General features: G+C 40.3%; 1 protein-coding gene across 1 annotated transcript in view; it reads left to right on the top strand.

The window, feature by feature from the left end:
* Positions 1–13,457, top strand: part of LOC135512340 (potassium voltage-gated channel subfamily KQT member 5-like) — a 137,208-nt gene that overhangs the window by 92,292 nt on the left and 31,459 nt on the right. The window contains exon 2 of the mRNA XM_064934264.1: positions 3,065–3,155. Coding sequence (XP_064790336.1) covers positions 3,065–3,155 — 91 coding nt within the window. The remainder of the gene's footprint in view (positions 1–3,064; positions 3,156–13,457) is intronic.

Genomic DNA, 13,457 nt, shown 5'->3' with positions numbered 1-13,457 from the left:
GGGGAGAGAGGGGACTAAGCGGGAAGGGGGATGAGGGGTGAGAGACGCAACACAAAGGTAAATACATAGTGAATTTCTCTCCAAGCCACTTATTAGCATCATCCTCCAGTAGTATCCCTGCTTTTCCCTCGTTTTACCGTCATACCGCACAGATAAAAACAGTCAGACACACACGCACAGAGAAACAGACACATCAATTGATATGTTAAGCCCCAGAGCTATGTGGAGATTAGATAAGATTTAAGAATACAGAGTGAGTCACACACACACACACACACACACACACACATAGCAGAGGGTGAGACGAGCAAGTCATCAGACTAAGAGAATAACAACTTGCATCTTGTTCACTCTTGACAAGATGAAAAATTGCCTTTTTACTGCAAATGAAAAATCCCGTACCAGCCACAGAGTGGATTTACTTAGAGAGAAAGAAATATGGAAGAGGGGTAAAAACACAGCTATAAAGATGGAGATGAGCAGGAGAGGAAGATAGAGGAAAAACATTTTTGACACAGATGAATCATCTCACACTTTGATTCTATGTCAACTGCTAGTTCAGCTGGATAAACATCTACAGGTGCTGGATCTTAATTTCACCTATATTGTCACAGCAAAAATAATCCTGCAGCAACAGGATTTGAACATTTAGTCCACAATGCTGCTTTGTCAGTAGTTAGGTTATTAGCTGGGGCTAAAGTAGGCTACAAGAAAAGTGCAATAATGTTGTTGATATAACCGTGTGTTAGTATGGGTTTTCAGTGAAGTTATGTAAATCATGGAGCTCATCTACGTAAGGAAAATTCTCAGCATCAAAAGAGTGGTCAAATTAAGATCCTACATCTGGAATTGGCCAGCAGTTTCCTTCCACTCTGTAAGATTCAACTGCTTTCTACAGCTCCGTCTCTGTATCTGTTTCTGTCCCCACAGTTGTTCAACTCATTACTTTAGCGTTCTAGATCCTCATACCCCAGGGTACCCCAACTGGTGGCCTGTGGTTCGAATTTGGCCCGTGGGTGGTTTTATTTGGCCCCCTAAATTTTCTGAGCCAAAAAAATAATTTTTTAATTGTGTGGAATTTTCATTGTTGGACATAAAAGACTGTAAAAACACCAGGAAATCAGCTAAAATTATTTTAAATTCAGAACTCTGTTCCCAAGTATTCCTACCCATAATAGTGAGAGACACGTGATTGTAAACAAATGTAAGTAAGGTTTGAAATGATTATGTTTTGGTCAAACATTATATCTGTTTGGGCTTCTTGCGGTCAATTTGCAGTCTACAAATTATTTGTAATTATGTTCCAGCCACCCAACCATCCGCTCCAGAAAAAATAGCCCCACGACTGAACCTAGTTGATGATCCCCTAAAAGTGCAAGGCATGGGTTTAAGGAAACAGTGAAAACAGGGATAGTTTTCTGTATCTGCAGTTTCATCCTCATTACAGTAATAAAGACGTTTTTTTTTCTGACAGCGTGACCTGACCTTGATATATACAGTACATATGTGTGTACTACATACAGTTGAAGTCAGAAGTTTACATACCCTTAGGTTGAAGTCATTAAAACTAATTTTGCAACCACTCCACATATTTCTTGTTAACAAACTAGTCTTTTTGGACATCTACCTTGTGCATGACACAGGTAATCTTTCCAACAATTGTTTACACACAGATTATTTCACTTATAATTCAATGTATCACAATTCCAGTGTATCAGAAGTTTACATACACTAAGTTGACTGTGCCTTTAAACAGCTTGGAAAATTCCAGAAAATGATGTCATGGCTTTAGAAGCTTCTGATAGGCTAATTGACATCATTTGAGTCAGGTGTACCTGTGAATGTGTTTCAAGGCCTACCTTCAGAATCAGTGCCTCTTTGCTTGACATCTTGGGAAAATCCAAATAAATCAGCCAAGACCTCAGAAAAAAATTGTAGACCTCAATTTCCCAACGCCTGAAGGTACCATGTTCATCTGTACAAACAATAGTATGCAAGTATAACACCATAGGACCACGCAGCTGTCATACCGCTCAGGAAGGAGACAAGTTCTATCTCCTAAAGATTAATGTACTTTGGTGCAAAAAGTGCAAATCAATCCCAGAACAACAGCAAAGGACCTTGTGAAGATGCTGGAGGAAACGGGTACAAAAGTATCTGTTTCCACAGTAAAACGAGTCCTATATCGACATAACCTGAAAAACCGCTCAGCAAGGAAGAAGCCACTGCTCCAAATCCTCCATAAAAAAGCCAGACTACGGTTTGCAACTGCAAATGGGGACAAAGATCATACTTTTTGGAGAAATGTCCTCTGGTCTGATGAAACAAAAGTAGAACTGTTTGGCCATAATGACCATTGTTATGTTTGGAGGAAAAAAGGGGAGGCTTGCAAGCCGAAGCGTTAATCACAGGGGTGGCAGCATCATGTTGTGGGGGTGCTTTGCTGCAGGAGGGACTGGTGCACTTCACAAAATAGATGGCTTCACGAGGAAGGGAAATGATATGGATATATTGAAGCAACATCTCAAGACATCAGTCAGGAAGTCTTCCAAATGAACAATGACCCCAAGCATAATTCCAAAGTTGTGGCAAAATGACTTAAGTACAACAAAGTCAAGGTATTGGAGTGGCCATCACAAAACCCTTACCTCAGTCCTATAGAACATTTGTGGGCAGAACTGAAAAAGCGTGTGCGAGCGAGGAGACCTACAAACCTGATACAGTTACACCAGCTCTCTCAGGAGGAATGGGCCAAAATGCACCCAACTTATTGTGGGAAGCTTGTGGGAGGCTACCCGAAACGTTTGACCAAAGTTTTAAACAATTGTATAAGTCTTTCTACTATTATTCTAATATTTCACATTCTTAAAATAAAGTGGTGATCCTAACTGACCTAAGACGGGGAATTCTTACTAGGATTAAATGTCAGGAATTGTGAAAAACTGAGTTTAAATGTATTTGGCTAAGGTGTATGTAAACCTCTGACTTAAACTGTATATATTTGTGTGTATTATATGTAGGTGTTACATTTATTATCTAGAGTTTGCGTGTTTCTCTCACCCAGGTTCATCTTGGTGTTTGGCTGTCTGGTCCTGTCAGTGTTCTCCACAATCCCTGCCCATCAAGACCTGTCCAACCACTGTCTGCTCATCCTGGTGAGTGTAAGGATATACTGCCACTTGCCTTACTGTCCTTGTGTGTGCATGTGGATGTTTCTCAGTGGATCAGATCTGTAGGATAATGAACACTATTCTAAGCGGAACTCTGTTTTCAATACAACACTTATTGATGTCAGTGTCAGAGTCCAGCAGAGTTCCCAAGCAGCATGAGTGCCTTCTGTCTTATGCCACTACATTTTCCCTCAAGGCTGCTGGACGTATAAGTAAGAAGTACAGTTGAAGTCGAAGTTTACATACACTTAGGTTGTAGTCATTAAAACTCATTTTTCAACCACTCCACAAATTTCTTGTTAACAAACTATAGTTTGGCAAGTCGGTTAGGACATCTACTTTGTGCATGACACATGTCATTTTTCCAACAAATGTTTACAGACATATTATTTCACTTATAATTCACTGTATCACAATTCCAGTGGGTCATAAGTTTACATACGCTAAGTTGACTGTGCCTTTAAACAGCTTGGAAAATTCCAGAAAATAACATCATGGCTTTAGAAGCTTCTGATAGGCTAACTGACATCATTTGAGTCAATTGGAGGTGTACCTGTGGATGTATTTCAAGGCCTACCTTCAAACTCGGTGCCTCTTTGCTTGACATCATGGGAAAATCAAAAGAAATCAGCCAAGACCTGTCCAAAAGAAATGTCATCTGGTCTGCTGAAACAAAATTTGAACTGTTTGGCCATAATGGCCATCGTTATGTTTGGAGGAAAAAGGGGGAGGGTTGCATGCCGAAGAACACCATCCCAACCGTGATGCACGGGGGTGGCAGCATCATGTTGTTGCGGTGCTTTGCTGCAGGAGGGACTAGTGCACATCACAAAATATGAGGAAGGAAAATGATGTGGATATATTTAAGCAACATCTCAAGACATCAGTCGGGCCGTTAAATCTTGGTTGCAAATGGGTCTTCCAAATGGACAATGACCCCAAGCATACTTCCAAAGTTGTGGTAAAATGGCTTAAGGACAACAAAGTCAAGGTACTGGAGTGGCCATCACAAAGCCCTGACCTCAATCCTATAGAAAATTTGTGGGCAGTACTGAAAAAGCATGTGCGAGCAAGGAGGCCTACAAACCTGACTCAGTTACACCAGCTCTGTCAGGAGGAATGGGCCAAAATTCACTCAACTTATTGTAAGAAGCTTGTGGAAGGCTACCCAAAAAGTTTTACCCAAGTTAAACAATTTAAAGTCAACGCTACCAAATACTAATTGAGTGTATGTAAACCTCCTACCCACTGGGAATGTGATGAAAGAAATAAAAGTTGAAATAAATCATTCCCTCTGCTATTACTCTGACATTTCACATTCCTAAAATAAAGTGGTGATCCTAACTGACCTAAGACATGGCATTTTTACTAGGATTAAATGTCAGGAATTGTGAAAAACGTTTTAAATGTATTTAGATAAGGTGTATGTATACTTCCAACTTCAACTGTAAGTAAGCCTTGTCCTAGCCAAAGTGGCCCATAGGGGCAGGACTCTATCTCCTGTGTCAGAGTGAGGCAGCTTGATGTAGAAGTACACCCCCTGGACAGGACGCTAGGACATATGCATATACACACAGCATATTTCAGTGTCAACTGTTCCCGTGTCTATACTGGTCCACACCTTTCAGTGTTAAATTAACACTGCTTGATGTAAAGCCTAATTTGCATATTTCCCAGTATGCCTTGCCTTTGGAGTGAATTGTTCCGACCCATGACTGTATTTTTTAGTGACAGAGACATGTTTGTTGCATTCATTCATTTTCAGTCCTGTGGCCTTCACCAAGTGAGAACTAAGTGAATAAATGTTTTCACGAAAATTAAATTAAGACTATGTATTTCATAATGCTTTATTTTCAGGGCCTTGTTTTACCCTAATATATTGGCCTGAAACTCATGGTTTATGGGCCACATCAGGCCTGCAAGTCACATTATGCTGGCTTGCAAATGCATGTGTAATTCCTATTGGAATCCAGCCAGAGTGGGAATATCTAACATTTAGATTGTTCATTCACCCAAGACTAAGGTATGAGAAAACTTAAAGCATCTAAACTCAGTGGTGTAAAGTACTTAAGTTAACATTTTATTTTACTTCATTCACTACATTTCTAAAGAAAAGAATGTACTTTTTACTCCATACATTTTTTTTCCGACACCCAAAAGTACTCATTACATTTGGAATGCTTAGCAGGACAGGAAAATGGTCAAAGGAACACACTTATCAAGAGAACATCCCTGGTCATCCCTACTGCCTCTGATCTGGAAGACTCACTGAACACAAATGCTTCGTTAGTACATTTTACTTAAGTATATTTAAAACCAAATACTTTTAGACATTTACTCAAGTAATATTTTACTGGTTGACTTTTACTTAAGTAATTTTCTATTAAGGTAGCTTAACTTTTACTCAAGTAGAACAATTGGGTACTTTATCCACCACTGTATAAACTGAAACAACCATTTCATTACTAAGAGATTGGCTTAGTTTAGAATAATGTGTGTTATTTATTTTTGATTAGCATAAGATTAATTCATCAATTGATCAATGTACATGCAAAATAATAGATATTGAAACAAACTATTAAAAAAATCTACCTGGACTAGAGCATGCTGGGAAATATGATCATGATGTGTGTGGTTTTGTTTTAACTGGTTATTAACACAAACACTGGGGTTCTTTTACACCAATAAGTGTTAATGTCACACCTGAATCAACACAAAAAAATGTTACACTGAAAAAGCAACGCTAGGTTACCCTGATCAATTTGCTGTGCATATATTTAAATGTGTGCATTTTCAGAAATTCAAGGGTATCTGACGTGTGTGCTGAGTGCGTGTGAAGATCCGTATCATGTTTTATCATACACCGCAATTAGAGCATCCATACTGTCGGCTACGTTTGGCACTGATGGATTGCAATCATATGAATTACTCGGTCTGCCTCTAACTGCATCCCATAAGAACCAACAAAGCACATGCTGAGCAAAGTGTATGTATGTGTGCATGCGTGTGTGAACTGTACATGTGTGTGTTGCAGTGAAACAATGTAGACTAATAACTCTGCATACTAATCTTCCTGATTGCTTTCTTGTTATTTCACAGGACCACAGAAATTAAAACTCAACAATTATGGACATTCCATTTAATCTACTGCAGCTATACCTTATCAAGTTAGCAATCAGTGATGCTACAGATATCGGATCTTAACTAGATCACTCTTTTGTCGCATATTATTTTCCTGTTGCCTCAGGAAATTCAAATGAGCCTCGTGATTCCTTGAAAATTAGCAGTGCTCGTTTTCTCCATTGGGATCAGGCCTGCTATCAAAATAATATTCTCTCTTGCTCATACGGTATACAGTAGGCCTAGGTCCTATTACTGCAACATTCAAATGTACAAAAATGTATCTGAAATGCAACCATACACATCCATAACCATCATTTTATCTAGCTTAATAACACAAGATAGATATTGGTCTCTACTCCACTAGGCTATGACATACAAGTGTGAAGTGTTTCGAACTAACTGTCAAATTTGTGTTCAATCGTAGCCTGGGGTGATCTAGTGGTTAGGGCCCTGAGTGACTCAGTCATATAGCCTCAGCACCTACATGAAGCTGAGTGACTCAGTCATATAGCCTCGGGAACCTACATAAAGCTGAGTGACTCAGTCATATTACCACGGTCTCTTGCACATGCCATTTTCAATATGGATCCATAACGAAATAATATGGGAATAAAGATCACTGAATGACAGAAATATTGTAGGCTAATGAAGGTAAACAAAAAGTAATGGAAGAGGCAAGTGGAAAAGAGAAAAGACAGCATTCAGAGGTCAAGACGGCACTGCTCTGAGACAAGCATGGGGACTGGTCTTGATAAATCAATGAGATTTTGATTTTCACTGAATCTTCGTTTGGCTATTGGTTAGCCTACAATTAGTGTGTGGAAACTGTCACATTGTACAGCGCCATATTTTCCTAACGGAAACACTGAGGGTTTCGTTTTTCATTTTTCTTGGAATAGAAACACCATAATATTAATCAAATTAATTAAGCTACATTTAAAATCAATCCAATATACTATGTTCTTACAAACATGTTTTTAATTCTCTAGATACAGCTAATATTACAAAAAGTCAAATGCTTCTCAAAGATGCCCTCTGGGGGTCAAACTAGCACGAACTAGCAACAATGTCTGACAATTAAATAACGTGCCATAGAATTCTGCGGTAGCCCGCAAGGTGTGCTGCAGTATGATGCAACTTTTACAGGAAGAACCACTGTAGCATCTTCTGTCTATAAAATGAGCTGCTCGTTATGTGTAGATAATCCTTTTATGTGTAGATAATCCTACAGAAAAAAATGTATTTTTTTCTTTTTAGCCAAGGAGAACTGCAAATGTGTTGCTAATGCTCCCAATAACATTGCTGCCCTGAATTCATCAAGCGCTATCGTCAAAGGTCACTAGGAAAACGTTGTGATGAACTACTTTCAGGAGGACAATTGTACCATGCCGACTCTCTCTGACTCTCTGAAAATTAACCAGACAATGAGGAAATCCCTGATTTAGGTTTTAAAAAATGTTTTAAATGAAAAAGACATTGTAGAGTCTTCTCATGACAGTGATGGGGAAGAAACAGCGATCAACAGTGTTATTGTCACGGAAGAAGTTCACCGAGTTTTGAAATCAGTAGAATGTACGGTAGAAGCAAAGTATGATAAGGAGATGAAAAGAGAACACAGAAGGCTGTTGTATGAAACACCTATCTCCGGATTACATCTTCAAACTAAGGGCATCCATACCATCCGTGACAGAAAGGGAGAAAGATTTGATGATTCTTATGGCATTGCTCATGGTCAGTGTAAACCAGAGTGACTTGACACAACGGGCCAAGCAAGCTGTACAAACAAAACGGAAACCACACAGGACGTCTTATTTAATTAAAAGGGTTGCAGTCTGCCTTGAAGCATTCATCCAGGTAAACAGGTAAGAGTCTAGCTACAGTTTCAGATATTATACGTTTCTAATTTTGTCAGAATTTTTTTCATTGCAATTTAGAGCTTATTGTTACCTAGCTAGCTGGCATTAGGTGGCTGGCTCGCTAGTTAACATCAAGTGTATGATCTGTGTAGTAATATTATCTCAGAAATCCATTTTCATTGCTAGTTATAGCCTAATGTTAGCATTGAACCTATTTGGTTAACTTTAACTAGCTATGACAATCGGTTTGTATTGCTAGTACTCTAAAGATTGGGTTTATGGTTAATTGTTTAGCTAGCTGCACCAAAGTCAATGGCAGGACAGAAACAGGCTCTCTGAATATAGATTCCCTTGTTCGTGCTGGGTTCGAATGGACCAGATCATCACTGGGGGCGGGTTCCCAGTCATCAGCACTATCTGCAGTGCCTCTATGGACATTCACATGTCTCCTAACACACATGCCATACGTTGCTCAGCCACTTTACCCCTGATTGTGTGCATATAACTACCTCATCACAAGCATCACTTATATTGTTGTTGTACATAGGGTATATTATTTTGTTCTTTCTCTACTGGCATTGATACTAGGTTACTTTTTTCTTTATATTGGCATTATTTTTTGATATTGTTACTATGCAAGTAACCATTTAGCTGTACTCTACACATTCTGTAGAGACCTATCCACCTAGTAAGATGTGCCTGGGGGTTATACCATTTCTTTCACATGACCCATCAATTTAGACAGGTGTGTCTGGGTAAATTCCATCTAATATTTAGAAAATATTTTTCTGGACACTTTGTTTACCTGGAATGTTTCCTTATTGTAAGATACTACTTTTAGTCTTAATCTTTACCACACTACATGACCTCACATGTGAATCCTTAAAGAGATGGGTGGGGCTAAGGCTTTGGAGGGTGTGAACAATGCTGAATGGGTGCAGACAAAAGAGCTCTTCAGTAATTGTACCAAAAATATTCTATGGCCATTTTCTCAAAGTGGGGTTACAAGTTCAAAGCAGAATTACTTTCCCATTGTTCCTCAAATGCAGTGTATTATATACCATTTTGTAGCTCTGAGTCTCTACTTTTATCCAATGTAAAAAACACAATTTCACTTTAATTTATTTTTGTGAATTTTACCCCCCAATTTCGTGGTATCCATGTTTAGTAGCTACTATCTTGTCTCATCTCTACAACTCCCGTACGGGCCCGGGAGAGACGGAGGTTCAAAGTCATGCGTCCTCCGATACACCACCAAACCAAGCCGCACTGCTTCTTAACACAGCGCCATCCAACCCGGAAGCCAGCCGCATCAATGTGTCGGAGGAAAAACCGTGCACCTGGCAACCTTGGTTAGCGTGCACTGCCCCCGGCCCGCCACAGGAGTCGCTGGTGCACGATGAGACAAGGATTTCCCTACCGGCCAAACCCTCCATAACCCGGGTGACACTAGGCCAATTGTGCGTCGCCCCACGGACCTTTTGGCTCCATTTTCCGGCCATTTGGGTCCATTTTTGGCTGGCTTTAAGGTGGTGCTAGTGTCAAATGCACGCTAGTTTGCAATTTCGTCATGGAAAAAAACTAACACTGGCATTTTCCAGCCCTAACACCAGGTTCTGCATTTTACCTGTCTAACATCAGCACGCTTGCGATTAGATGGGATGGGTGGAAAATATTTGAGGCATGTCCTTAAAACCTCTTAAGGATTGCACCCTATTTAAAAACTTTTAGCCTAAAATGACATTGTTTTGCGGAGTGGAACGGGAACCCGAGCCGACTCAGACGAGGAGACTGGGATGAAGTAACCAAGGTATTTTTTGACACAGGGGGGACATGGAGTGCAGGTCAGGAGAAGCTCATGCAGGCTGCTGGAAACTAGGAGCGGAGGCTGAGGCTGGCGCGAGAGGGGTTGAGACAGGGTAAGCAGGCCGGAGGGGAATCCAGGGGAGTAGTAGAGTGGGGAATCCAGGGCAGAGTAGCAGGATGAGGAGACGTAGGACTGGAGACAGGAACCAGAGTCAGACCTGGCAGAACTGTAGAGGAGAGGAAAACCGGCACAACAGGATCTGAAGAGCAACAAACAGCTAGAAATGTAGACTGACTGAGCAGAGATTACAATCTGGCAGCGTGGAAGTGGCAGGGCTGAGTATTTGTAGAGGTCTTGATTATGGAACAGGTTGCAGCTGGTGGATCTGCTCTGACCCCAGCACACCTGTCTCTGCCCACATAATCACACACACAGAGAGAGAGTGCGAGGGAGAGAGTACTGGGGGAGGGGTGGCAGTTCAAGGAGACACAGGATGAGCAGTAGAGGGCATTGCAGGAGCAGATTTGACAGACATACCCAAATCTAACTGCCTTTAGCTTAGGACTTGAAGCAAGGATATGCATATTCTTGATACCATTTGAAAGGAAACACTTTGAAGTTTGTGGAAATGTGAAATTAATGTAGGAGAATATAACACATTAGATCTGGTAACAGATAATACAATGGGGGAAAACGTTTTTTTCTGTCATTATTTTCCCCATCATCTTTGAAATGCAAGAGAAAGCCCAAAATGTAATATTCCAGGTTAGGTGCAATTTCAATTTTTGGCATCAGTGTTTGTGCAAAGTATTAGACTGATTCAATTAACCATTGCATTTCTGTTCAAAATGTTGTATCAAGACTGCCCAAACGTGCCTAATTGGTTTATTAATACATGTTCAAGTTCATACTGTAACTGCGCACTCTCCTCAAACAATAGCATGGTATTATTTCACTGTAATAGCTACTGTAAATTGGACAGTGCAGTTAGATTTACATTTTTAGCTTTCTGCCCATATCAGATATGTCTATGTCCTGGGATATTTTCTTGTTACTTAACACCTCAGGCTAATCACATTAGCCTACGTTAGCTCAATCTTCCTATGGGGGGAGGCACCGATCCTGTAGAGGTTAAAAATCCAAAGTGCTAAGTTCAGGCAGCGCTGGTAGGGAAGACCAACCAAAAGCTGGTTTTAGCGGTAACGCAGTTGGCCGTGACGCACACTGCCCATATGCACATGGAACAAGATGTAAAAACCAAGTATAGCCTACCCTCCCCTCAATGAAGTCTGTTTTCTTTTTGTCCTGCCAAATATAATCAAGTAGCTCGTCAAGATTGTTGATAAAGTGTTTGGCTCGTGAGACTGCTTACTCATCCTTCTACTTCCTCCAAACACGGCGAGTGGAGTTTAGACCAAAAATCTCTATTTTTGTCTAATCAGACCACATGACCTTCTCCCATTCCTCCTCTGGATCATCCAGATGGTCCTTGGCAAACTTCAGACGGGCCTGGACATGCGCTGGCTTGAGCAGGGGGACCTTGTGTGCGCTGCAGGATTTTAATCCATGACGGCGTAGTGTGTTACTAATGGTTTTCTTTGAGACTGTGGTCCCAGCTCTCTTCAGGTCATTGACCAGGTCCTGCCGTGTAGTTTTGGGCTGATCCCTCACCTTCCTCATGATCATTGATGCCCCACGAGGTGAGATCTTGCATGGAGCCCCAGACCGAATGTGATTGACCGTCATCTTGAACTTCTTCCATTTTCTAATAATTGCACCAACAGTTGTTGCCTTATCACCAAGCTTCTTGCCGATTGTCCTGTAGCCCATCCCAGGCTTGTGCAGGTCTACAATTTTATCCCTGATGTCCTTACACAGCTCTCTGGTCTTGGCCATTGTGGAGAGGTTGGAGTCTGTTTGATTGAGTGTGTGGACAGGTGTCTTTTATACAAGTAACGAGTTCAAACAGGTGCAGTTAATACAGAGTGGAGAACAGGAGGGCTTCTTAAAGAAAAACTAACATGTCTGTGAGAGCCGGAATTCTTACTGGTTGGTAGGTGATCAAATACTTATGTCATGCAATAAAATGCTAATTAATTACTTAAAAATCATACAATGTGATTTTCTGGATTTTTGCTTTAGATTCTGTCTCTCACAGTTGAAGTGTACCTACGATTAAAAATAACAGACCTCTATATGCTTTGTAAGTAGGAAAACCTGCAAAATCGGCAGTGTATCAAATACTTGTTCTCCCCACTCTAATTGTTGGCGGAGATTCACGTCATTAAAAAAATATTTTTTCGAAATACTGTAGGCAAAATGAGTCTCACTAGTGTTGAGTAATGTCCTGTTAAAAATAGTGTAGGTCTTATTTATTTAACCTCTCTAGGGTATGTGGCCAACATCCAGTGAGATTGCAGAGCGCCAAATTCAAATACAGAAATACTCATTATAATAATTCAGAAAAGATACAACTATTTTACATAGGTTTAAAGATGAACTTCTTGTGAATAAAAAAAAAGTAACCAGCCAAGTCAGAAATAGAGATAAAATGAATCACTTACCTTTGATGATCTTCATATGGTTGCACTCAGAACACATACATTTTTCAATAAATGTTCCTTTTGTTCGATAAAGTCTCTTTATATCCAAAAACCTCAGTTTTGTTCACGCGTTTTCTTCAGTAATCCACAGGCTCAAAGGCAGTCACAACAAGCAGACAAAACATCCAAATAGTATCCGTAAAGTTTGTAGAAACATTTCAAACGATGTTCATAATCAATCCTCAGGTTGTTTTTAGCATAAATAATTGATAATATTTCAACCGGACAATAACATCGTCAATATAAAAGGTAAACAAGAAAGGCACTCTCTCAGTCACTCGCATGTAATAGCTCTGTGACACGGTAGGGTCCACTCATTCCGACTGCTCTTACTCCTTCATTTTTCAGAATACAAGCGCTGAAACAATTTCTAAAGACTGTTAACATCTAGTGGAAGGCATAAGAACTGCAATTTGAGTCCTAAGTCAATGGATACTGTAATGGCATTGAATAGAAAACTACAACAACAAAAATATTCCTACTTCCTGAATGGATATTTCTCAGGTTTTCGCCTGCCAAATCAGTTCTGTTATACTAACAGACAGTACTGGTTAACCAGTTAAGCATTAGGGGGTGCTATTACATTTTTTTGGATGAAAAACATACCCGTTTTAAACAAGATATTTCGTCATGAAAAGATGCTCGACTATGCATATAATTGACAGCTTTGGATAGAAAACACTCTGACGTTTCCAAAACTGCAAAGATATTGTCTGTGAGTGCAACAGAACTGATGTTACAGGCGAACTCAGCTGAACACCACAGACACACCGGTCCCCCCTTCAGCAGTGAGGTAATGGGAGCCGCTACCTGATCAAATCCCCGGATAAACCTCCGGTAGTAATTGGCAAACCCTAGAAACCACTGCACTTCCTTTACCATGGTGGAAGTCAGCCAA

Source organism: Oncorhynchus masou, chromosome 24 (assembly GCF_036934945.1).
Source record: "Oncorhynchus masou masou isolate Uvic2021 chromosome 24, UVic_Omas_1.1, whole genome shotgun sequence".
NCBI classification, from domain to species: Eukaryota; Metazoa; Chordata; class Actinopteri; order Salmoniformes; family Salmonidae; genus Oncorhynchus; species Oncorhynchus masou.
The sequence above is the reverse complement of the archived record's forward strand: the minus strand, read 5'-3'. Positions and strand labels throughout refer to the sequence as shown.